The sequence below is a fragment of the Crassostrea angulata genome, chromosome 5 (assembly GCF_025612915.1).
Source record: "Crassostrea angulata isolate pt1a10 chromosome 5, ASM2561291v2, whole genome shotgun sequence".
Lineage (NCBI taxonomy): Eukaryota > Metazoa > Mollusca > Bivalvia > Ostreida > Ostreidae > Magallana > Magallana angulata.
Genome location: NC_069115.1, coordinates 32,428,034 through 32,454,384, shown reverse-complemented (window position 1 = coordinate 32,454,384; position 26,351 = coordinate 32,428,034). Strand labels below are relative to the sequence as shown.

At 34.1% G+C, this 26,351-nt stretch overlaps 1 protein-coding gene and 1 pseudogene across 1 annotated transcript; one reads left to right on the top strand and one right to left on the bottom strand.

Moving 5' to 3' along the window:
• Nucleotides 1-746: 746 nt before the first annotated feature.
• On the top strand, nt 747-8,527 carry LOC128185922 (T-complex protein 11-like protein 1). The gene is made up of 10 exons (XM_052855631.1): nt 747-934; nt 1,687-1,937; nt 2,467-2,599; nt 3,020-3,140; nt 4,027-4,247; nt 4,651-4,787; nt 5,198-5,376; nt 5,870-6,051; nt 6,377-6,543; nt 6,978-8,527. The coding sequence occupies exons 2-10, from the start codon at nt 1,751-1,753 to the stop codon at nt 7,196-7,198; spliced, it is 1,548 nt and encodes a 515-aa protein (XP_052711591.1). The 5' UTR covers nt 747-934; nt 1,687-1,750; the 3' UTR covers nt 7,199-8,527.
• A 695-nt stretch (nt 8,528-9,222) lies between these two features.
• On the bottom strand, nt 9,223-25,996 carry LOC128185943 (F-box/WD repeat-containing protein 7-like; annotated as a pseudogene).
• Between the last annotated feature and the right edge of the window lie 355 nt (nt 25,997-26,351).

The following is a 26,351-nucleotide window of genomic DNA, read 5'->3' as shown; positions in this document are numbered from 1 at the left end:
ACGTTCGTCGCAAACCACGGTTTTGAGTCCACAAGTTTCCTCAAAATGATGATGGAGAGAATCGACGTGAATCACACGTTGGTCACCGACGATGACATGTTCAGTTATTTAAATTCATACCACCATCCTAAGTATAGACCACGGGACTTTAGTAACTCTATTTTGTTTGTTTGTTTATTGAAATACATGTATGATGTAACTGCAAGGATCTCATGTATGCAAAGGCGTTTGAACCGGGATGGGGGGGGGGGGCTACAGGGGGCTAGGGCCCCCACCCCGTCTACTTTTTTTTCAGCAAAGCAGACACGTAGCATCGTTTTTGAAAGGGGGGGCAGACTCATCCAAAAATTCTTGAGAAGCCAAAAAAAAAAAAAAAAGAAAGGAAAAGATAACTTTCCATAATTCTGAAAATCCTTATCGGGGGGGGGGGCTGTAAGTTTCAAGTTCAATGCTCACTGCTTATTCCCTTATTTTCAATTCATTTTTGTTCATAGCCCCATAAACCATAAACCATAACATTGGGGGGGGGCATGTAGGTAAATAGAAAGAGATGTACTTTTACTTATTTTCCTCCTGATAAGTGGAATGGTATAAGAAAAAAAAAACTGGTTTAGCATTGGCCAGCTTATCTACATTCCTCTTCACCCTCCCCCCCCCCCCACTCGTTTTCGAATTTTCGCGCCAAGTGCATGTCTTCGGTTACTCTCTAGTCTTTACAGTATGATATTTCGTCACTTCCGTAAACATTGCGAAGAGTGTCTGTGTCATGGATTAGCGTCACCTCATGTAGACCAAGAGGGTTCTAGAAAAGCATAACAAATACAGGAAAGAGTTACACAATAAGACATCTGTAGGAAGTCCGGAATATTGCCCGGACAATTGATTTTAGTCAATCACAATCGTGAGAAACCAGCTGATGGATCGATCTTGAAAGGTACAGTTTTTTGTAGCTTGCTTTGTTTACGTCCGTCAGCTGTTTAGCATCTTTCTGACGTATATTACCAAATATAGAATCAAGTGCAGTAAAACGATTAGCGCATTGTAGATAAATTACGTGTTACAGGGTAAATGATAGAAATGTCATATTATCAAATTCTGCTGTACTACATGTATAAAATCATTATTGTGTAAGATATTCAACAAATCAAAATCTTGAATTATATTATGCATAATTGATGTACATGTAAATGTACACTGCATGCATAGAATGTTCAAAATTAATCTGACAGTGAACTACACGTATGCTATACTGATTTTTAACTAATTTGAAAATTTAATACAGCTAAATAATCATTGGTCCACAACCAAAATGAGCTTTTACTTCAGTTGTTTACCAAGTATTTTTAGATGTGAACAATGACAAATATATATTTTTTGAAATGCTGCCAAAGTTTGAAAGGTATTGATTTTCCAACAGATTTTAATGTGATTTTAAGCCATCCACCTGTGTACATGTAGCAATTATAATAGCTATGCTGCATTATGCATGATACATATATATTTACATGTATAATTCAATCACTGACACATCTAGTAATTTTAAAATAAAATCATAAGATGTCTGAATCAGATTTATTTCTTATATATAAATTCAATGTGAAAAAAAATGAATTATATCTTTATGGTACAATTTTTTATTGATATGCATGTGTGGTACTAATTGATTTTTTTTTCTATTTCATCAAGGATTCCAGAGAAAACTACTGTAACATTACAGTTCATAATAATTTGATAGAGGAAGAAAAATAAAATGTCAGATAAGGAAAGCCCTGACAGCCTGGACAATTCCTTAAATGGGGAATTTCCGCTCCAAGAAAAGGATGATGGCGAATTGAACATGTCAGTGGGAAGTTCAGTAAGCGATTCAGAAACAGAGAAGAAAGTCCGGACAGAATCTCCAAGTTCCCCCAGGATCCCTCCTGCATTTATGGTTGCAGGTATTTGACAATTGATATGATTTTATTTGACTGCATAGTGAAATTGCAAAATGGTCTTATATATTATGTATATACATGTAATCACAGTGGGCATGCAACGTTGTTTCAACGTTGAGAAATGGTTGAAATCAAGTTGCAATGTTGAAACCCAAACCATAACTCAACGTTGATTCCACGTTGAAGACCCAACCTATTTTCAACGTTGAAGACATCAACCACTTTTCAATGTTGAAACAACGTTTTAACATATAAATGAAACTGAACACATATATATTCAAATTTAAACTTCTTTATCATTTGTTTAATTTAGGTTAAACTTATATTTTGTAAAGTGGAAGCATTTAATGTTGTGTTTTTACAAATATTAAATTTTAATTCATTTTTATCATATATATTTTCCAATAAAATTATTATATTGTTGTCTTATCCAATTAAAATATCAATTTTCTTATATCATATTAATATATATCAAATGATCATCAGATGATTCTATATTATTATCAGTTATGATTATTAATGAATATTTTAGCCTCCCCCCCTAAGTTCCTGAGCTTTGAGCAGCTGATGGAAGCCGCCAGTGGAGTCAAAAACATGGCCCTGGCTCACGAGATTGCCGTCAACACAGACTTTAAACTGGAAAGCTTCCAACCCCCTGATGACAGGTACTAATGGAGGACTCAGCTAGTTCCTCAAACAAACAACAAAAACAAAGCATTTGGTTTCTAATGTCTAACAGTATACATGTATCATACCATTAGAGAATCAAATTCTTTTGTGTTTGTGAAGTACAAGTAAATTAATTAATGTTTTGACGAATGCATGTGTTTTGAGTTTTAAACAATGGAAGTAAGGAAAATGTAACAATAAGAAATTAAGGAGTAAGCAATTTAAATATACATGTTCATTTAAAGTTATTTTGTGATGGCATGTACATTATATAAGTTTGTTGTTATCCATAGTTACATGCATCAATATCTGCTAAAGGAAGAATTGTGAATGCAGTGAAGATAAGTTATACAAACTAGGATTTATATGTAATCTTTTATAATTACTGTATATCTACCATTCATTCTCCATTACAGCATTGAGAAAAAAGTTAAGGACACGGTCAGAAGAGCATTCTGGGATGCATTTCAGGCCAAATTAGATGAAGATCCTCCAGACTTTTCCCACGCTTTGGTCCTCATTGAAGAAGTTAAAGATGTATGTTGCACAGAAATTGCTAATTTAATGCTATATGCTTTTAATCTCTCATTTGAAATGAGTAAATCCCACTCAACTTAAATGTTTTTGTCACTAAGACTTCAGTAAGGTCCAACTTCTAACAGGATTAAATTCACAAAGATTAGAACATCTTTTACTTAAGATAATACATGTACATTGTTACAGGGTTTGGTTTATGTGAAGATAAATTCTATCAAAAGTAAAGATAAGATAATTATGAGGTTGTTACAATTATAAGAGGATTAAAACCAGGTAACATATTTGTTGATGAATAAAGGTGAAGGGTCAAACTATATGGAGGTAATACTGATGTATCAATTTTGTAATATAAGTTTCTTTAAGGGGGCTGGGGGGTGGCTGTCGTTTTAGACAATATTGATCTCCTTTTAAAGAAGAGCTCCATATAAAAATGATAGAAAATGATGAAAATTTTATATTAAAATAAATGAAATTTTTCTTTATCAAATAGTAGTTGATAGCTTCAGAAATCGCATATAAAATTTTCAAATAAATCTGATGGTTTTAAATTACATTATATTTCGACCCCCCCCCCCCCCCCCCCCCCCCCCCCCCCCCCCCCCCCAGCCTGATCCTAAAGCACATTACCAAATGTAAAAAAATCTCAGACACTGGACTTTAGAAATTTCCATTTACCCGGTATTTCAAATTCTTCTTATACCATGATAGTAAGAGTAGAAATTCTTTATTTCCTTCATTTGAAAAATAATGAATATTAAATATTCTACATTATTACATAAGTACATAATTATATGAATCAATGTATTTTTGTACAGTAGAATTCTTATGAAATTGAATATAAGACATTATTAATGTGACATTTAATCTGTGAATTTTTTTTCCCTAGAATATAATGATGCTACTCCTGCCGCAGCATGTGCGATTCAGGGCCCAGATTTGTGAGGTGCTTGACGTCGACTTGATCAGACAGAAGCTTGAAAACGATGCCTTTGACATCTACTACTACTCTAACTACATCATAGGGGTCATGGAGAAACTGTGTGCCCCGGTCAGAGACGACCAAGTGGCCAAACTGAAAAACATCAAAGAAGTTGTCCCCCTTTTTAAGTAAGTTCTGCGTGAAATATAATAGAGTTAATGAATAATAATTTTTGAGGGATGATTTTGTATATAATTTTATTTGAAGCCAAATTATCATTATTTTTCATGGAGTTGAAGTTTTAAGATTTGAGAAAATATGTATACTTTTTAAAAATGAAGGCATTTTAAATTCATGATTTAACTCTAGTTTTGTGGTTGAAATCAGTGAATTTAATGATGCTGTATAAAATCTACCATACATAAATGAATCTCTCAAAAAATATATTTGCATTCACTAAAGGCAAAAGGTACCGGTAATTTATTCCAAATTTGATGAGATCAAGAAGCGTTATAACTAACATTAGGCATATATCCAATCAGCAACTATCAGTGAGAGAATTTTACGAATTAATTTGAATATCTTTGTTAGGGAGATCTTTGAGGTACTGGACCTTATGAAGATGGACATGGCGAACTTCACAATCCAACAGATCCGGCCATACTGTCAACAGCAGTCTGTGGAGTACGAACGCAAAAAGTTCCAAGATTTCCTCAAGTCCCAGCAAGGTCAGACATTAATATGTGAAATTTCAAAGTCATCACCAGAATACAATACAATACAATGTATATGAAATCCAAAGACATGTTTAGACATTTAGACTCTATAACTGTGATCAAAAATGTGGTGGTAAAATTTTGATATTTTACAATATTATAATGATACTTGCATTTGTATGTGCAAAGGAAAAACGGGTTTAAGGATAAATTTAGCTGATATTAAAAAGGAATTCAATGGCAGTATTATCCGTTTATCTGCCCTTGGCAAGATTCAGCATGGTAATACAATGTATACCTCTTGCTTCACCAAGGAAAAACATCTACAGTTCTACATCTAATGCCAAGCCTACTGTTGATGAAATATCAATATCATCAGACTACATGCTTACTAAGATAAGTATATATTTTCCCTATTTCAGAGGTTGGAATTGATGGGCTAGAATTCACCAAAGCCTGGTTGAAGAGAAGCCACGACAAGATCACCGATGTGAATGCAGTGGAGGAGGCCATGTCGTTACCCCTGGCAACCCCAGCGGCCATTGTGAATGAGGCTTATATTGAATTGTTGGACTGGGATGAGAAAAATGTCATTCCAGAGGTAAAATGGTTAGGAAGGATTTGCAGCTTTTTAATTCTATTTTAGAACAGCTGTGAACTCCATCTTATTTTTGAAGCTTTGATACAATTTTATGAGATGTAAGAAATTAATGGCGAGAAATGGTATTCGGCGAGAACTGCTTGCATGCCAGAATGGTTCTTTCCAACTTCATACAAGGCATACAACAAACATGTCAGTGTAATTTTCAAAAAATCCAGGACAAAAAAAGACTATTAATAGGTGTACGCTTAAAGCTATCTAATTTACATATCAGTTATTAAAGAACAGACAATACTTTTGTCATAAAGTCATAACATAGTTTCTCACCTTAATTTCAAAAATTATTACAAAGAAAGAATATCATGTGTAGCATTTTCAAAACTAATCTTCCAGCTGAAACTGAAATATGCTATTGAAAACAATATATACATGTATTTAAATGAATGAAAAAAAGATTGGGAAAATACCAATTTTTAACAAATATTCTTTACAGACTCTTGTAATGGACCATGCTAGGATCTCAGAGCAGATGGAGAGTGCACACAGACTAGCCCTGATTTCCTCCGTCCTGATGATCACCTACAGTACAGTTGGGGCCTCTATCTCCGGAGTCCAAGCCCTGAAAGAAAAGTTAAAGTCAGAGATCTGTACCTTATTGGAAGGGGTTCCAGAAAGGTGAGAGGAAAACGTAATCCTTTAGTGTGATTGTATTCTTACACTTTTTATTTTCTTATTGATTTGCTGTAAAACTAAAGAATGTCTTTAAATTTGTTATCTGTATCAATAATTCTGTTTGTAAATTATGCAATTAAATAATTTGAGAAAAGAAATAATCATCAAAACTTTTCACTCTGGTAAAATACATGTGAACCATTATTATATGAACCTGTTTCTTGTTGACATTACTGTAAAATTGTAAGTATTTTTGGGAATTATCTCCCCCTTCACCATGAAAATTTTGTCATTTTTCTAATCGGCTTCTCCATATATTTATTTGAAGTGATCTTCCCAAAGTGATGGGTAATGTTGGTGAGCAAGTGAACAAGACTGTGAACGAGTTCCTGTCATCTCATGGCTTCTCAGCTCGAGACGAGGCTCAGCAAAGGTTACTGGTGGGTCAGATTACTGAGATGTCAAGCAAGGACAATAGGGTCTACAAACTACTATGTAAGTTGTGTTCATTCCTGGGCAGATCCCCACTCCCATTTATTTTTCACTTGTTATTTTGTTTCTGAATTATGCTGAGAGAGAATTAATTTCCAAGATGATTTACCCTAAAAAGAATAGGGGTTTGATTTTTCTCATAGGAATGACGATTTGATACTAGAGTAAATGTACTTGTAATGATATGTATAAATGTGTTATAACTAGGTGTCAGAAGTTGCTTAGAATACAGGTAATATTAAGTTACAACTAGTTGGCATGTAGGATTAAGTTATAATAATACAGTATGTATGAACAGGTAAAGAATTACTAATGTAATGGCAAGTTGAACATTACATAGCTTTTAGTAAAGTCTTAGATTTCATATCATGAAGAAAACAAAATTCTTAAAAAAAATGTCTTCTTACCAGTTATTTATTTCATTTTTATATTTTCAGTTAAAAGACTATTGGACTTTCTGAGACAAATCATTTCATCCCAACACAAGGAACCCCTCAAGGTGCCCCCTGGGTTTTCTGCAGTGGAGCGTGAACTCAGTCAGCTGTGCGGTCGCTTCCTGCGACTGATCTCCTACAACAGGTCCGTTTTCGGCTCGTTCTACACAGACATCATCAACACGCTCCTACAGAAACACATGGCTGATCTGTCTCCAAGGTAACCAGTGATGAGGTCACGATGAGGTCAGGGTTTCATAGATTGGATCCTGGCCAATATAAGCAAGATGGAAGGTCTTCGTGTGAGCTTGTTAGTTAAAGGAACTGTTTGAAGACCGAAGTATGAATGCATGAAAATTAGAAGTTTTGATAGAAAATGAAATGTGGAGAAAAAAAATTAGTTTCAATGAGAGTAAGAGTTTTTTAGGAGAATGCATGGAATGGTTCTGATCACATTATAAGGGAGATAACTCAGTAGTACTGTTACAGTAGCTTATTGTCGGTGAACTGTGTGTTTATTTTGTTGAGATAATCAAATAAAGAGCTTTTTTTGGAAGACTGAATGGGAGAGTTGATGAATAATATTCATAGCACATTTTAAGGGAGATAACTCTATAAATATCACTTGAATGTTGATGTAGTGCATGTTTATCGTGTGCATTAGAAAGTGACTTTTAATTTTATGATGGTTCAAAAGACTGAACAGGGATGATGTAACAGTTATGTGTAATGGTTTACAACAATTTTTTCCAGTGAGATCAAATTGTACCGATCAGCTTATGGCCACTTTAAATATTTGTTTTGTGTATTAGCCATTGTCAATAATCAAATATAAATGTTTCAGATTCAAATAATTATGCAATGTACAATATGATAGTATAGCATCACATTTTGAAATGTGCATCAATGTACAGGTATTGTCTTTCATAAACTTCCTCTGATTTTTTTTCTTTAGATATTTTTTTTTCGAGGGGGAAATGGGTGGGTTCAGGGTTTTTATTTTTAGAACAAAGCTTTGGGCATTTAATATACATGCATTTTCATTCTTTGTTTTTGATGATGACATTTATGTTCAGTATGTAGATGCTTTTTGTGTTTTGAGCAATATGTACCTCTTTTGACACCCCCCCCCCCCCCAAAATAAAAATGAAAATTTTACCAGTTGTAATCTAGCTGATCCAGCAATTTCATAAAATGTAAAATTTTAAACATCAGAATGAGTTGGGGAGACCTGCATTACTGTACTACATGTTAATATTTATGAGTTTTTTTTTTATTTTAACTAGTACATTATACCAAGGTTCAGATATTGTCAAAATAATTTATCCTGCCAATGAATTGTGATAAACTGAAATTATATTAGAAACAAAATTTTTCTTTTTTTATATTTTATTTAACATACATATTTTTTTCAGGCTTGCATATATCTATGTAATAGTGCAATTAAAATCAGTCCTGCTATTTTGTTTACGATATTGTTGACAAATGTAGCAGTGATGTGCTATTGTGTACACTGTGTATGGTGTATAAAATTAAATGTTGCTGATGCAGTCTATGGATTTTTACTTGATTTTTCTATCATTTTTATCCCCAATAGTTCACACACAGTGCAGCTTACACATCTTTAAAACCAAAATGCTTGACAACAAATTATTTGTTCATGTAGTCATGTTAGAAACATTTTATCAGAAATTCACCAGAAGAATTTTCTAAAGGTACTAGTGGATAATAATTCTGGCTCTGCCAGAATGAGATTCATGTTCTGGATTTTATAATTTGACTTCTTGTAAATTTTTGTTTAAATTATTACAGCGGTACCGGTAATATTTTAAAACCTTATCATTGACAAGATTCTTTGAAATCATTAACTGATCTGTTTAGGGTTTATGATCAGTGGAGTAGGAAGGGGGGGGGGTAGTATCATGATCAGTGGAGTGAGAGTGGGGTCAAAAATAAATTTAGATGGGCAACTGTAGAGCTTGCTCTAGCATTATGTTTGCCCATCAACTTTTTTTGAGGTACCGGTACATTTCTTCAGCTAAGGAGACAGGGGGTTGAGTTGTAGAGTTTATAAGCATGTTTCATTTTCAATTTCATCATGATGATCACTATAGTTACAAAGAGAAGGGGAGGAAAAGTGTGAAACGGAATTTTATTTTTAACAGATTAAAACTGGTTCCTTAAAAAAAAGCTAACTGATAAATTAATACCTGTACTAGCACTAGTTTTGAAGACAAGACAGACAATATTAGAAAATAAGGTTTTTTTTATTCAAATTAAGTTAAACACAGAGGTACATATATATATAAAAAGTTGGAGAAATATAACCACTCATGTGGCAACCTCTCTGTAAGTAATAATGTAACTCGTTAACAAACCACATTATAATGAGACCTGAAGCCATAATTTAGGCAAGACTAGCCAAATAAGACAAATCCTGAAACATGAAGGATAACTATAAACAAAATCTTAAAATAAATTGAAAAAACAAAACATTAACTTCTTTTAAGTAAGATAAGAGGAATTTGATAAAAATTTGATATGTTCATTAATCACAGCCAGCATTGATATTTTGTTTCAAGGATATTCGTCATTCAATAACAGTCAATGGTACAACAAATCACCCAGAGTATAAATAATTTATCAAATGATATTTCACAACATTCTGGAAATAACACAGACATGAATCGTGTAGGAAGTAATACATGACTGTACATGTAGATGCTGGAATAAAAAAGTAGGTTTACCACAGTTCTTTGCCATGGGACCCGTTGACATTATAAATAGTGCCTGTTTGGGAGGGTATCTGTTGAAATTGACACCCCGAGACAACCATTGTCAACTGACGCGAAGCGGAGGTTGACAATGGTTTTCGAGGGGTGTCAATTTCAACAGTCACCCTCCTAAACAGGCACTATTTATATCATTATACTGAATGTCTTAATTTTAAAGAAAATTTTACTGCTTTTATATAGAAATGAAGTGAATTCTACGGCGAACCGTACGCATATAATTTACGCGCATGTATAAATTCGTTGTGTTACCCGTTGCCATGTGTGTTGCTAACACTGAGGGTAATAGAATGGATTACCAACTGCGTCTAAACCAATCAGATTTCAGTATTAAACATGAGGGCTTCTTGGAACTTTGTGACCCTTAGATCACCCAAGACCAATGTTATTGTATGAAGACATGAGTGCAAGTTACATCATCAAATCTCTACTCTGAGATAGGTAACTATAACCTTGTTGATGACATGAATATGAACACAGAACTGAATTTAAATATCACTGGAAGATGCATGTTATAGGGCACACTGGAAATCCATGGCAGTTACAACAATTGAAAACTTCACCAGATAGATGTATATTTGATAAAAGAAAACAAATGAACACAGTCCATAAACAATTTGAAAAAATTCACTCAGGACGAAATTAACAATTACAAAAGATGTAACATTATCAATTATAATAACTATCTATATAATATCATTCCTCTTCCTCAGGTTTTTGGGTGTTTTCCTGACATCAGTTGAACCCGCCCTATTATTACCGGTACTCTTCTGACTCTGCCGCGATGCCCTATTTGAATACACCTCCCCTGGGTGGGGGGACACTTTCCCTGAAATAGTCCCATCCTTGACCTCTGAACTCTCAGCATTCAAGTCCATGACGATAGTCCCAGCAGCTACACTTGACTTTCTTATCCCTTCCTGAGACGAAGGAACTTCTTGTTTGGGTATCAGGGATTTGTCAAAGAAGTTGAAGTCAAAAATTCGGATTCTGTTGCCATTGCCACTAGCTATTCTAAGATCGTCAAAGTATATACACTTCACATTCCCCTTCTGCCCTTTAGTCTGAATGCTCTCTTTCCTGAAATCAAAGACAAATGATGTGAATATTCGAACCATGTACACAAAATTTTGAAAGAATAAAAATCAATGGGACATAATTCTCACCATTGAAGCCCAAAATCTTGTACAAAATGGGTAAGAATTGAATCATAAAGGGACATAACTCCTACCGTTGAAGGTCCCAATATTTGACCAGACCATCTTTTCCAGAGCTGACAATGGTTCCCTGCATTTTCTCTTTATCTGTTACTTTTAATTTTACAGATTCAATCCTGCAAACACACCAAACATGTACATAATTATACACATGTAGAACTGTCATTATGCATGTAAATTTTAAAGATGCCTCTACTGTGGTTTGAACCCAGGTCCACTGAATAACAATTCCAGCACTCCGCCATGTCAACCCACTAGCCAGAGCTAGGAAGCATACCATAGCTAAGTTAACTGACATCAGTATGCATTTGTAGCAAGAACAAATACGTATTTTGAGAAAGTGTTGAGAAAAAGGTGCTTGGGAGAATAAATTGAAATTAAAGAATTTAAAGAGTTAATAATTGTACCTCTTCATGTGGCCCTCGAATGTCCTGATGAGCTTACACCTATCTGTGTTATAGAGACAGACGGTCTCCCCGTAGCTACAGGCGATCAGTCCCTTACTATAGCTGACCGACATGATGGAGGTGGAGGGGCTGGCCCAGATTGTCTGCTTCTTCACCCCCGTCTCCCTGTCCCAGATACGCACCGTCTACAAAAGCCACACAGACTCTGAAAATCATGGTCAGTGATCAACATTGGAAATAGCTTTTTTACTGAGTAAACTAATCTTTCCTGATTCCCTGGTCATATAGAATCAACATTGGAAATAGCTTTTTTACTGAGTAAACTAATCTTTCCTGATTCCCTGGTCATATAGCATGATATCTGGTAGATAGGCATTTTAATTCACAAGGCAGAGGCAAATGTTTTTAAAACACTCACGCTTGAGTTTATCACTTTTGTCGTATTTGCCGAATTTTTTCATTAATTAAACTATCGAGTTCATCTGAATTTAGATGAACAAACCGCAGACGTTGGCCTGACATGTTGAAAATTCGCGGATCTGTTTAGTACATTTGCTTAGCAACTGGTTCGTTGAATTTCGAACCCGACGTAATTAATATGCAGAATTCTTGCACGCGATGGTGATATTATAGTTTCGGGAGGGCAATATAACTATTTCCTGTGAAATATAACTGTTTCCGGGAGGGCAATATAACTGTTTCCGGTGTTATTCAGCAATTTTCAGGGCATAGTAATAAAATTATCTCATTTGTGACATAACGAGAAAACTTCTTCAAAAATGGTATATTATTTAAATAGTGCCTGTTTGGGAGGGTAACAGTTGAAATTGACACTCCGAGGAAACATGTAGCTGCCCCTTCCCAATCATTTTGAAGCTTAGTTACTAGTACTCTCCAACTCTACATGTATACAAATGTACACACATTTCAAAGGTGTATCAACTATTTCACCAAGCAGACCTTTTTCCCCTCCCTTACCCTATCGGCTGACCCTGTGATGACCAGCGACCCATCCTCCGACATGTCCACGGCAAAGATGGCGGCGTTGTGTCCTGTCAGAGTGGTCAGGAGGAGACAGCGCGAGATGTCCCATACCTTGGCCTGTACAGAAATCAAAATCAGGCTTAGAATGTATAGGTGGGTAAGTATAATACTTAATCCAACTAAAATTCATTTAAATTTTTATTCATCCTTACATTTTAAATTTTATGTGTATATGCATGGTTCATTAGAACTCCGGGTCTCTCAAATGATTGCACGCTCTCATTGTCTGAAACCCAATGTTGGTTTTTCCTAAGAAAAGGAAGACTCACTGTGGGTTTCTCTGACTTGAACCTAAATATCCCTTCTCCTTGATATATGATAATTATTATGAATATCTTTTTAACACATTTTTGTTACAAATTATTGATTTGTTCTCTCTTTATCATTATTGCCAACATTTCTGTCTGTCTGTCTGTCTGTCTCTCTCTCTGTGTGTGTGTGTGTGTCTCTCTCTCTCTCTCGCTGCTTTACACCCACCGTTCGGTCCTGTGAGGCGGAGACCAGGATATTCTCGTGTCGTACCAGGGCCCACACCGGCCCCTCGTGTGCTATCAAAGTCCTACAGCACGAACCATTGTTCATGTTCCACACCTAATCAAAAAATTAAAAAATCCAAAACTCTAAATCATTATATATTAAAAATTTTGATGTTCACCACATAATGGAAATGAAAACAGAACCCAATATCAAAAGATAAATTGTTCCACACCTAGTAAAATAAGACAAAAAAACCCCCCAAAACACAATACTTCATCATGTTGATATAGAGGGAGGTTGATTACCTAAAGTTTCATTTTTCTTTGGTATTTATGAATTCTGATGCCTATTGAAATACTTTGACATTGTAAAATGAAGTAAGTTTTAAATTTTGGCATGTAATTACTGCTAATAAAATCTAATCACGATGAATCTACTCCATGTATTATGAGTTGAGCAAACACCCTCAATATGTGTAGTGGAAACACGCCCTTCTCAGCCATAAGAGTTTAAAAGTCTGTCTGCATAAATGAAGTCAAAATTCTATTCATGTACCCAATGTCATTTACATTTTGAAATAACTATTTATGACAGCCACATTTCTCAAATGAATAAGAGAAATCAGCGATACTGCAATTCGGGTACTCTACCAGCCCGATAGAAGTTTTTTACCCCTTCTCCTTAAACATTTTCAAAACTGAAGCGCCACTTAACCAAAATTCTTAGTAAAAAATCATATGCATATAATTCATTTTCTCTATGAATTAACCAACTAAATGTTTTTCTCCACTTCTACTAAAACTTAACAAAGCTGAATTAAGAGAGCTACATAGTCATGGCCATTTTAGACTTATATTAATCTCCTTTAAATGAAGAACACTGTATGAAGATATAAAGGATTAATATTCATAAAAATTTAAAATCTAATATACAATGTATTTGGAATTTTCCATACAAATAAATAGTTTATGGCAAAGAATATAATATTCAAGGTTTGAAGGCAGATCTGATGGGTAATTTGTTAATCTGATCCAGTTTCCTTAACACTTTTGTAATACAAGGTGTGGAAACTTCCTTGGCAAACTGGTTCTTACCTTAATGGTTCCATCGTAGGAGCCACTGACGAGCAGGGTCTGGGTGAAGAAGTTGAGACACCACACCCCTCTCTCGTGACCCCTCAGGGTTTGTAGAAGTTTGCCTGTCTTCATGTCCCACAGCTTGATTACTTTGTCCTGACCCCCACTGGCCAGGGTTCTGCCATCAAAGATGATCTCCTCCACCCTAAGAAAATATAGTTCATTGCAGTGTGTACAATCTCTCTCTCTCTCTCTCTCTCTCTCTCTCTCTCTCTCTCTCTCTCTCTCTCTCTCTCCTTTCATGTCTTTCAAAGGGATCGTTAATTGTAAAATTGGAATTTGAGGGGAACATAGAGTTGAGCTTGTAAGAGTTGGCCATTTTTGTCATAATTGGCAGTTAATTTTAGGTTAAAGAAGATTGGGTAACTTTTGAAATAGCAAATGAAAAATAGCTGCATCTATGTTTTTTTTAAAATGTACCATGTCATAACTTACTGGTCAGAGTGACCTTTGAGGTCAAGGACACGACATGCCCCAGTCTCCCAGTTCTTGGCCAGGTAGACGTTGTCCCTGTACACGGTCTTCCAGTTTGGATTTGAGGGGACAGGGACCTTGATTTCAATGTGTCCACACTTGTCATTCCAGACCTCATTCTTATTGGCAAGACTGTACCAGTTCTTACTGACCTGAATAAAATGTTTAAAAAACATAAATAAATTTTTTTTCTTCAAAATATCGATTTGGAATTTCCTATATTTATAATAGAATGCAAGTAAAAATATTTGATGTCCTGAACAAAACTTTGTAAAAAAAAAAAAAAGAGTTACATTAATTAATTTTTTTTTTTTACAAAATTGAATCTTAAATTATAACAATTATTTCATATTGAAATGTTAAACTGAGAACATCTTCAGCACAGGTATTGTTAACTATATTGATACTTTTACTCAACTTGAAATCAAACTGCTTGAATTAAAGTATAAAATTTTAAGCCACCACTTGAAACATAAACTTTTTAAATCAATACATTGACATGCATGACAATTAAAGGTCCCATGACATGCAAAACTAGAACTTAACACAGACCCTTGAGCATGTGAGAATCTCGTATGGAGTGAGGTATTTGAGAATCTTCAGGGCCACTTTTTCTGGTAAGAGGGCCAGAAAATCACGATGTTGTCGCACCTGCAATAGAAAAGATTACCGTACTTTTACCGGGGCTTGTGCATATTTGTTTTTTGTCGGTCCTTCTAAAATCTGGCAGAGATAAATCATATAATTGCTGAAATTTGGTCTCACTTTCTGTTATAGATTTGTTGACTAAATTCAAATAATGGTGAAAGTTTTTTTCCAATCTTAGTTAGATGTTCGATATCTGCTGAGTAATAAAATATTTTTGGAATTACGTGAGAATGAGTGTCTGTCTGGATATTTCTGTAATCTTAAAAAGCTCAGACATTTTTTTTATAATGGTCATACATGTACTTATATTTGACCACTGTCAAATAAAATCTTTAAACAGAAAAGAAACTTTTTATCTGAGCTAGTAAACCTGTTCTACGTACCGATAAAAAACTCGATATAAAATATTGTTGGCGAGCGTCAAGCTTCAGAATGACCTTGTGCAGAAACTCGTTTCTTTTCACGTCTGCAAAAATTTAAAATGGAACCAATATCATTAAATTATCAAAATGGAGAAATAAATATCATTATGTCAGATTGCCTGCCCTGAGCTTTTTGATTTTGTATCAACAATCGTTTGTACGATTTATCTTGGGCAAACACCACTTCCTGATAAAAAAGAGTCACCCTTGCTCATTGAAAAACGACGAAGAGTTTCGACAAATTGAAAGGCAATATATTAAGGAAAACTTGGGGAAGGGTGCATTTAAGCGATAATCCTATGGCGTTTCTGAATTGTGAAGAGCTGGGATTTGGGGATCAATTTTGGGTGACCCAAGTTACTAGGATATATTGTAAAAAGACTCGAAATTTCAAAGTGCAGAGCAATTCCTGATATCAATTTAAAATTTGGAATTGGGCAATAAATGTTTTTAAGTGATACTTGAGATTTCAAGCATTGAAAGTCAATGAATGTGTACACATTGGAAAAGTTTCATAAATTTTGGTTCAAAGTGTATATCATGCTGAACATGCAATGAATTTAAATTTGTTGCACTGCAATTACCTGTTATTTGAATTTTGAACATGAAACATAAAATGTTACACATTCTTCATTATATACTGAATATCAAAAGTCTTGGTCTAAGCAAATTGATTGCAGCATTTACTATAGACCAAGTTACTTGATGATTTCCTCAATTTGAAAAAGCTTATTGAATTCATAACCTTCCTAATTATTAGTCTTGAAAATGAATAGAGCGAAAAAGAATGAAATTTAAAGAGCTAAAATAGATATATATATATATATGAGACAGTACCTGGTATATAATTTGCCCAAAAAAACCCCCCAAAATCCCAAAATAACACACACATATTGTCACCTCTTCTAAGTCATCTTAAAAAAAATGGTAAATTCTCTACTAATTAATTTGATAACTTGAATTATAAATAAATTTAGGAAATCCATTATGAAAATTCAATGTAGGATAGAGCAATAAATGCATGGTAATTTTTTTCAATCATGCTTACAGGCACATGACTATGGTTTTCTGAGACATGAACCATCTTCATAAGCATATCTTAGGCAGAGTAGCATCATTCAGAAAAGATATACATATACACTAGTTTATAGCAAGTACTAGTAGTGACATTTACTTTTGAGAGGATAGGGGATCTCCCCTAACCTTAAAATATTCATCTACTGTAAACTAGCAGAAAAGATAGGGGCTATAAATTTGAATAAAAATTTCTATGAAACATTTATAGGGTCAGTGGTAAATCAACCAGTGCATCCTGGTAGATATGCCGCCCATGTATTAGTACATGTATACTCCTTTGTCGTTACCTGACCAATCATTCATGTACCAGTTGATCACAGTTCTAGCATTCTCATCCAAATCAGAAGGCCTCTCATCTTTAGCCTGTGTGATAAATAAAATCAGGAGTAGCCAATTTCAATTAAGGTTTAGAGCTTAATCAAGTGTAATCAGAGACAATAATACAATATTCAATTTTTTTAATATTTTAACTTAATTATGTTTGATCACAGAGGCATCTTTTCCCCTCTGCTCTTTATGACATTTATATATTATTACCTTGTGTATTATTTATATTCATGTCATAGAGAGCAGAGCAGATAAGATGCCTTTGTGGTTTGATTTAAGATATTACAAAAACTATATCAGAATTTGGAATGACAGGGAAGCCATGCTAGCAGGCAGCAAAATCAAGGGATTAAATGATAATCATAAAAAATAACTAGACACACCTTTAAAGCACACATTAGCATAGAAAAGGGTCATACCAAATCAAGCTCACCTGTCGCAAGCATAGCAAAAATTGTCTAAAACCTGCATGTAAAAATTTTTAAGGGCGACATCCATTTGCAAAAAATCAGCCCAATAAGCTCACAAAGAAATCAGGAAGAGGAACAAGAGGAAGTATATGTTTTAAATCTTTGCTATTTTGACATAAACTAGCCTTTTGTAACTATACTTACTAATATAGATTTCTTTATTATTTCAAAAAGAAAAATGCATCTCATTAATAAAGAAATAATATCAAATATTTGTATCCTGATATTAAATATTTTCCAATGCTCTTGGTAGGAATGGTCAGCGTTTCACTTACATGTAAATTTTTGGCACATTTTTCAGGAAGGATGCTGAGAGACACAGTGTTTAATGGTCTGGCTGCTGATTGGTCCATGGAAGTGAGGCTCTGTAGAGAGTTGCTGAGGCTCTGAGGTTTGCCCTCATCTTGAATATGGCGCTTGACAGGCATTTCTAGGAATCTGACAGGGAAAAGAAAACCCTCAGGATCATGATCGTATTAACTATAGCTGATACATATTGGCATCCATATTTTAAAAAGATTTTTTGCTGATTTGAGAAACTAATTTCAAGTGAAATGAGCCACCTTCATACAAAATGACCTTCCTGAGCATGACTAGAGTAAAGCTTTCTTACATTAGCAAGGCTTGACTAGACTGAAGCTTGTCTTATCTGAGCACTGCATGACTAAGACTGAATCTCATCTTATCTGAGCATGGCATGACTAGACTGTAGCTTGTCTTACCTGAGCACAGCATGACTAAGACTGGAGCTTGTCTTACCTGAGCACAGCGTGACTAGACTGGAGCTTGTCTTACCTGAGCACAGCGTGACTAGACTGTAGCTTGTCCTACCTGAGCACAGCGTGACTAGACTATAGCTTGTCCTACCTGAGCACAGCGTGACTAGACTGTAACTTGTCTTACCTGAGCACGGCATGACTAGACTGTAACGTCTTACCTGAACACAGCATGACTAAGACTGTAGCTTGTCTTACCTGAGCACAGCGTGACTAGATTGTAGTTTGTCTGGGTTGTGGGTGAGCAGGGGGTGCTGCAGTGTACACTCCCTGGTACTTTTGCTTCTCTCCAAGGACTTCCTGCCCTGTTTTATATTGGGGAGACTCTCCTTGGGCTTGGGACCCAGTAATGAACTGTATAGAAAAAAGGTAGCTTAGAATAAGAACTTTTTGTATTGAAATAGGAACTGCAGGAAAGATGTTATTCGCAAGTGCGCAACAAACAAACCATTTTCATGAGAGTATTTAATGACACATACCAGGAACGAGATAATCCGTTTCTCTTTTTGCTGAAAATGTTAGATTGGAGAACATGTTAGGAATTTACAGAGGTAAATGAAAGCGAAGGGATTTAGAAAAGATTATAACATGTTAAATAAGCACTTAAGTTTACTGAAAATGAATTTAAGATAAGAATATACAGTTTATGTTTTCATATGAATGTAGAAGTTAAGGTGTTTTTTCATTGAATTGAATATCTGCAGTTCAGGGAAAAGATATTGAGTGATTATACAGTGTAAGGAAAAACAAGAGTGAGGAAAATTTTTGAAAACAATAATGAATATAGATACAAACTTTTTAATACATGTACAAGCAAATGAAAGATTATAAGCAAGGTTCTGTGCATTTTTTATAGAAAAATAAAGCAATTGGAAATAAGATCAATATAACTGTAGCAACCAAAATTGTCCCCCCTCCCTTCAGTGTTGAAATCCGTCCATACCTGTATTCTGTGTAAACTTTCTCGACTTTGATTTCCTTCTCAATGGGGATTTCTGGGAAGCGTACAGCAAGCTTCTCCTTTGCTTGATTCTTCACATCTTCGTCAGATCGGAAGTAACCAGATTTCACGCGATAGAAGTTATTCTGTCTATGGAGAATCAATTTTTGCTGAAACAAAAATTGTTTTAATGAATTATATGTTGATAAAAAAAAGCAAGGTACCTGACATGGAAGCTATTGTCTGGTCTTGTCTGTTATTTACAATCAAACTACAAACCGGCCTTCATCAAGGAACTTTTATCAAATCTAATTGAAAAGAAATTTTATAGTTTTGTGTCAAATTAGGCAGAAAGTCATCACCATATTCATATCAGCATTGATCTACATGGTCATTAGAATACCTGAATCGTTCAATGTTATTGAACACAGCTATCAGAATATGTGGATATAGTTTTCCTAAATCATCATCAAATGCTTGTTCAATCTTTAATGATGTGTATAGTAACATATTTCAATTGATTTTTATCCATGTTGCACAATGCAGTTTAAACAATGATGATACACTGGCTAGTAATAAAATATTACAGCATCATGTATGCATTTGCATTTATGCAAGCTATTAAACTCAGAGGATGAATGAATACTTTATATTAGTACATTGATTTCACGACATTATATCAAAGGTTTTTTTATTTGCATATTTAAAAGGAGACTTTATCTTCTGCTATTATGATGCAGTTTGGAGAGGGATAAACGATAACATATTTTAGATTGTATAAACACTATAATATCATTGAGGAAATAATGTAAACTTAAAAGCTTTGTATTTTCTTGTTATAAGTCTGTGGCAATTTTGAACTCTTGATAAGTGCAGTTTTGAAATACAAACAAACATCGTGAACACGCAATTTCACTCCATTACCCACACCAAAACACTTTATCCCAGGGACAAAAATTGGTCCAAGTAGCACCATGCAATACATTGGAGAATTAAGTTGTTTTTGCACTTAAGAGTCCCATTGAAAATCTAATACGAGAGAAAACAATTAGAATGTCTCAAGCTTAAAGAATGAAATTACCTGGAAATCAAAAAGCAAACAAACTAAAGTTCTCCAGATTTGCCCTAGTCATGATAAATTGACAGACATTCCGTCAGATGTCTTATCAATATTAAACAGACCAGAAAAAAGCAAGATATGATTTCTCTCTCTCTCTCTCTCTCTCTCTCTCTCTCTCCACATATTAGTTGGAAGAAATTTTTGCTAAATCTCTCTTTTCTCACTCTCTTCTTGAAAAAAGTGTATTTTTTGCCAGATATTCTCTCTTTTTTTCTCTCTCAATTTCCTTGAATAAGTTTCAGGTTCTTTTGCCAAATCTCTCTCTCTCTCTCTCTCTCTCTCTCTCATGTAAAACTTCTACAAAGCACAAAATATGATTAATATATATTGTGTTTGTATGATGACTGTGTAAAAAAAGTTTCAGGTCCTTTTGCCAAAGCTCTCTCTCTCTCTCTCTCTCTCTCTCTCTCTCTCTCTCTCTCATGTAAAACTTTTACAAAGCACAGAATATGATCAATATATCTTTTGTGTATACATGATGACTTTGTGTAAAAACTGGATAATAACCATCTTTGAATCAAATGACTACTTCAATAAGGGGAAAGGCCAAAGCATTGTGATGTATTGATTTGCATTGCAGCACCACAGATCTTGAATTAATACACTTTGTTCTAATAACTGTAACTTTAATGAACATCTTGGAAAATCACTGTTGCAATTCCAACATAATGATATAAAAAACAGCCATCACAATACAACATAATGCATAGATCTATGAGAACATGAAATGGACGAAGTTCAATAATCCCATAGCCGCATTATGTTACAAGAATTTTTCTGAATTATTGATACCATAGGAATTCTATCTCTCAGAGTTATACTTTTTGATCCCCTATTGGAATTATCTTTTGAATGCCAGTATTCCGGAACTTTGGTTGATAGTATTTCTTTGGATTGGAAGTATTGGTAATAATCATTTAGAATATCAAAAAGAACCACATATGGTACTTGCATTAAGTATCCATTATTTCTGATGATAATCAGAATATTACGGTTATAGGATAAATTTACTGTGAATACAAATTCTACATCCTTCAGATATTGTTGATTTGAAATGGTCATATAAAAAACTCACATCCAAAATAATAGCCAAAAATTAGCATTGCCTCAAAACTACAGACCAAAACGTCATTTAATTGTGGGTTGTTATATTTACAAGTCATGTATATTTTTTGACTGCTAAAATACTGAAATTATTTCAATTGGTGAACATAACTTAAAGGTAATAACTGCCCAAACCATATCCTAAAGGACTGCAATGACATGCACTGAATCAAATACACAAAAAAAAAAAATGGTGAATAGATGACATGAACAAAGCCCCACAGTGAGAAAGTCTGAGATAAGTAGGGGTACCTGAACCTCCCTGCTAGTGTGGGTACTGAAGGGTTTGAACTCCATGGAGGGGTACATGCTCTGCGCAGTGTACATGAAGTCGCGGTGCAGATGCGGCTGCATGACGGTGTACAGGAACTGGAACTGTGTGTGGTTGCTTCGCCGCAAAATCCACTCCAGCAAGTGGCATCTCTGAAATTTAAGACATTTACATCATTATAAACTTATTAAAGATTGATAATTGTAAAGTGCAGACAGCAGATACGAAACTGCATGTATCAAGTGTATTACTGAATCAAGATATTGCAATTATAAAGTGGCATATCTCTATGGAAAAAAAATCAGTTATAATTAATTAATTTCATTATTTACCAGATGAGTAAATATAATTTTGAATATTTTAAAAGATTTGTCCCTTATTCATACAATCATGTGCAATTATACTTGATACTGAATCAACAAAGTATCATAATTATTGTCAATATAAAAAAATCTGAAGATGCAAAGTTTTAGAATATTCTATTTGTGAAATCAAAACTCTAGGACATCCAGAGTAATTTTTCTACACTTTATTCATATTATTAGTTTTGTTTGTATTGCCCCCCCCCCCCCTCTTAGTAATTTATTTGTGAACTCATGACTAAATTCTTCAAGCTTGCTGTAGTGAATATAATTGCTACATTCTCCAATCATCTCTTTAAAGTCTTTGTTGAGAAGAGCAGGCAATTTTTTCCCCCAAAAAGAACACCATGTTTTTATTACTCAGAACAAAAACTAAATGATGGTTGGAGAAATATTGACTAACACTTTTAGACAATCTGTTCATGTACTCAGAGAGCGGCAGGCCCCACTTGAAAACAAGGCACTTCTCTCGCAAATCAATGATTATCACTAAATATGATATGTTGGTTTTCGCCTTGTTTAAATAAATCCCGTTTTTAACTATTGAGTAACAACTAGTCATTGTTAGCCATTTTGTCAAAGAGTTTTTCTGATCAATGGTTCACTTCCTGTATGGGAGATTATAGTTAGCTAGTGCTGCATGCATGGGAGCTGAGATGAACCTTAATAATACATGTATGTAACTTTTAAAGAGTTGCCATTTTGAAAGCATTTTCAATTATGCTGTTTGAGGTACATTTTTTTCTTTATTTAAGCCCATTGAAAAGTTTGACACAGACTTTTCACATTTACTCACAAAAATTAATTCATCTTTTAATACAGTATGTCATAATTCTGGCTTGTATATAGACAGAGAATGATTTCTTACTTTATATACATGAAAATTAGTTCTCTCTCTCTCTCTCTCTCTCTCTCTCTCTCTCTCTCTCTCTCTCTCGTTATTCTCAAGTTATTATTATACCTTTATATTTATGAATTTTCTTGTTTTACTTTGCAGGAATTGTTAATACTTTTTGTAAGTGCTCAGTCAAATCATGTTGAATTAAACAAAATAGGTGATTTGGACACTCTCTCTCAATTTCCTTGTATAAGTTGGAAGCAATTATTGAAAAATCTCTGTTTTCTATCTCTTTTCTTGAATAAAATGGAATTTTTTGCAAAAGTTCTCTCTCAGTCATTCCTCACCTCAGTTTCCTAAAATAAATCTCTCTCTCTCTCTCTCTCTCTCTCTCTCTCTCTCTCTCTCTCTCTCTCTCTCTCTCTCATGATCTTAATTAATACTATATTGTCAGAGCTTGACATTTACTTTTTTCTTTATTTTCCCTGGCCAGTGAGGACATTTTTAATTCAACAAACATGTCATTCAGGGTCACCTATCAATCATTTCTAATATCCAAATTAAATCCTCCAACTCCGAATTCAGCTAAATGGCCCATGATTTTTGTAATCAACCACTGGTATATGACGCAGCGTGGTTTAATAGAGTTTTAACTTTTAATTCAAGTGCAAGGTTTTGAAATTTAAAAAATATCTTTCAATGACCCCAACATTATCACAGTTATTACCAAATAAAACGTCAATTTTCGGCCATTAATGTGCAATAAAAATGTCATAATTTTCCTTTTTTTTTTTTAAAAGTCATACAATCAATTTGGACTTGGGGAATATGTACAAAACAATTTTATCTAACATCCAGATCACTAGTTTTTCATTGACATGAAAATAGATTTGGGTCAATTTTCTCTCGGAGATTAAAAGATATAGATCTTCCATGGTAATTTTGCTTAGATTATCGAAAACAGTTTTTACCCTAAAATATCACTCTCATTCTGCAATCTGTGGTACAAACCGATTACAAGTATTAAGTCGCTATAAAGTACGGAATGACAAGTTCATCGATACTTTAATCGTACACATACCAGAAGCTGATTTATCTTCCCTGTCAATTTCAAAGTTTTCATCAACCCCTCCCTTCCCCCTCAATTTACCATTTATTAGAATAGAGTTCTTTTAAATTAACTTAGTCTAATATTAATCATTTTAAATTTAAACCATGCTGTATAAAGATGAGGATCTTTTATTTGTAAGATGAAAAATATAAACACATATGCACGTATTGTGTTACCAATCAATACATTAGTATCATCTGTCACATATTATACAACAAGTTTTGTTTCATTTAGATACAAGTGTGTTTGATGTTACTGTATTATACAATGTACCCTTGAATCCATAGTTATAAATTAATTAAGATAGGGCAATGGCCATACTTATTTTGTCAAGTTAATATTTTATTATCAGACAATTACTTTGATATTAATTAAATACTTTATATAAATATTTTTATATGGACTGGCTAACCCTCTTACCCCCCCCCCCCCCTACCATTATCATTACATAATTGAGGTATTAATCTGTTGTTCTCAATGCATATGAACAAGTTCTTGAACTTTTACACCCATATTCAGGGAATGAGACATGTATATTTTTCATTAGGTAATTACGGGTATTGCTTATGTAACCTGTGTATTCAGACACATAACCAGAGATATATATCACACTTTAACCATTGATTCAAATGAGTTTATTCTGGCATTTGGGGTTTTTTTCTTTTTGAAAGTGATTTATCGAAAGGGAGATCAAAAGCTATTGCCATTGTTCGAAGCAATAAAAATAATCCTGAATTCTTTGTTGTCTTGCATTTAAACCTTTTGTTATCTTGTAAGAAAAGCTTAATCTTTCATCAGGGCAGGCATTAAGACTTTTAAAAAATTGTTTTGCCATTGAAACTTAATCGTCCCTATATAGCAATATACTGGTATGTGTGACAAGAACAATATTTGTTTTAAAGGTTTTCTTTTATCGCATGCAGTCCATTTCATTAAAATAACTTTCTAATTTCTTGGTTACATCATTGTCTCGAATTTTAGAAGACTTGTTGTTAAGACAATAATGGCTGTAGCTTTTTTTTCTTTCTAGCAAGTGATTTACTTTTCTTTTTTCCTAGTCTGTTGCATTATTAGCAGTAAATTTCAAAAGTTCTACAACCATAATGGTAATATTGAATGAAAAAACAAGTATCAGAATTAAAATATGATTTATTGCTTTGGAGAAAACTGCAGATTTTGCTTTCCAAGAGTATTTTGTACCAAATGATTTATCTATAAATAATGTTTTACAATATTTTACATTAGATTTTGATATCATGTCTCATTTAAAATTAAGCCTCTTAGTTTTACTGTAAAAAGAGGGGGGGGGGGGGGGTTCAGCAATTGATAATCTGTAACATCATAAAATGATATTTATTAACATAAAGTTTTCATTTCTATTTGGAAATAATGCATTAACTAGAGTAACAATGTGATCTCAAGTGGGACACATACTATAAACCTAGGCCGTTTATTTTTAATTATTAAAGTCAATCAATAGATAAAATCATTAAATAAACTGTATACAGTCAATCAAATCAAAATCACATATTTTTTTTAAACAATTTTTCCTTTTTACCTGAGAATGGTCCCAACTTTCTAGCCATAGCGAGATTTTATCCAACTGCCTGTCAAATTCCACGCTACTGTAGGTCGGGTGTCTGCCCCCGTGCCCCCTCCAGTTTGGCGCGTGAGTGCGGTCTGATTCAGTCTCCCCATCGGAACTCCTCTTCTTCCTGTATCTCGGAAACAAATTCGGCCTGGCGTCGGCATCGTCAAAAACCGGGATAGAAATGTTCAACTCCGGTATCTTTCTTTTCTCTACACTAGTCATAATTTAAATGCTCCCACAGATAGCTCTGTTCGGTATTGTCCAAGATTTCATCAAATATTTTTGCGCCAAAGCATTTATGAATTAAAAAAAAAAATTATATCATTTTATCGTCTGCCCAAACTTGGCGTGCTTTAGTTCAAGTTAAAGATCGCTAAAATGTTCTAACCCACTTGGCAACGCGCCGCGATAGTGTTACTTTTAAACCCGTTTGGCAGTATATACATATACTTGTGTTTCGTTAACTTGTTTTATCGATAATTATTGATATAGATTTAGGGGTTAATCAGAAATTTACCTTAATGGAGGGATTAAGGGACAAGGAGTGGTGTAGGGTATATTGCTAAGAATTCTCATAGACATCTCCAGCATTCGAGGCTATTAATTTCCAGAAGACTTTTTTTGTTTTTTGCATGAGTTACGATACTATACTTTAACCACAATTATGGTATTAACTCTTCGAGTATTCGTAACCGATTTTAAACTTGTTTTCATGAGGGATTTTATCCGGGCGCATGTAACTTTCAATACATTGCTAAATGAGATGAAAGCTG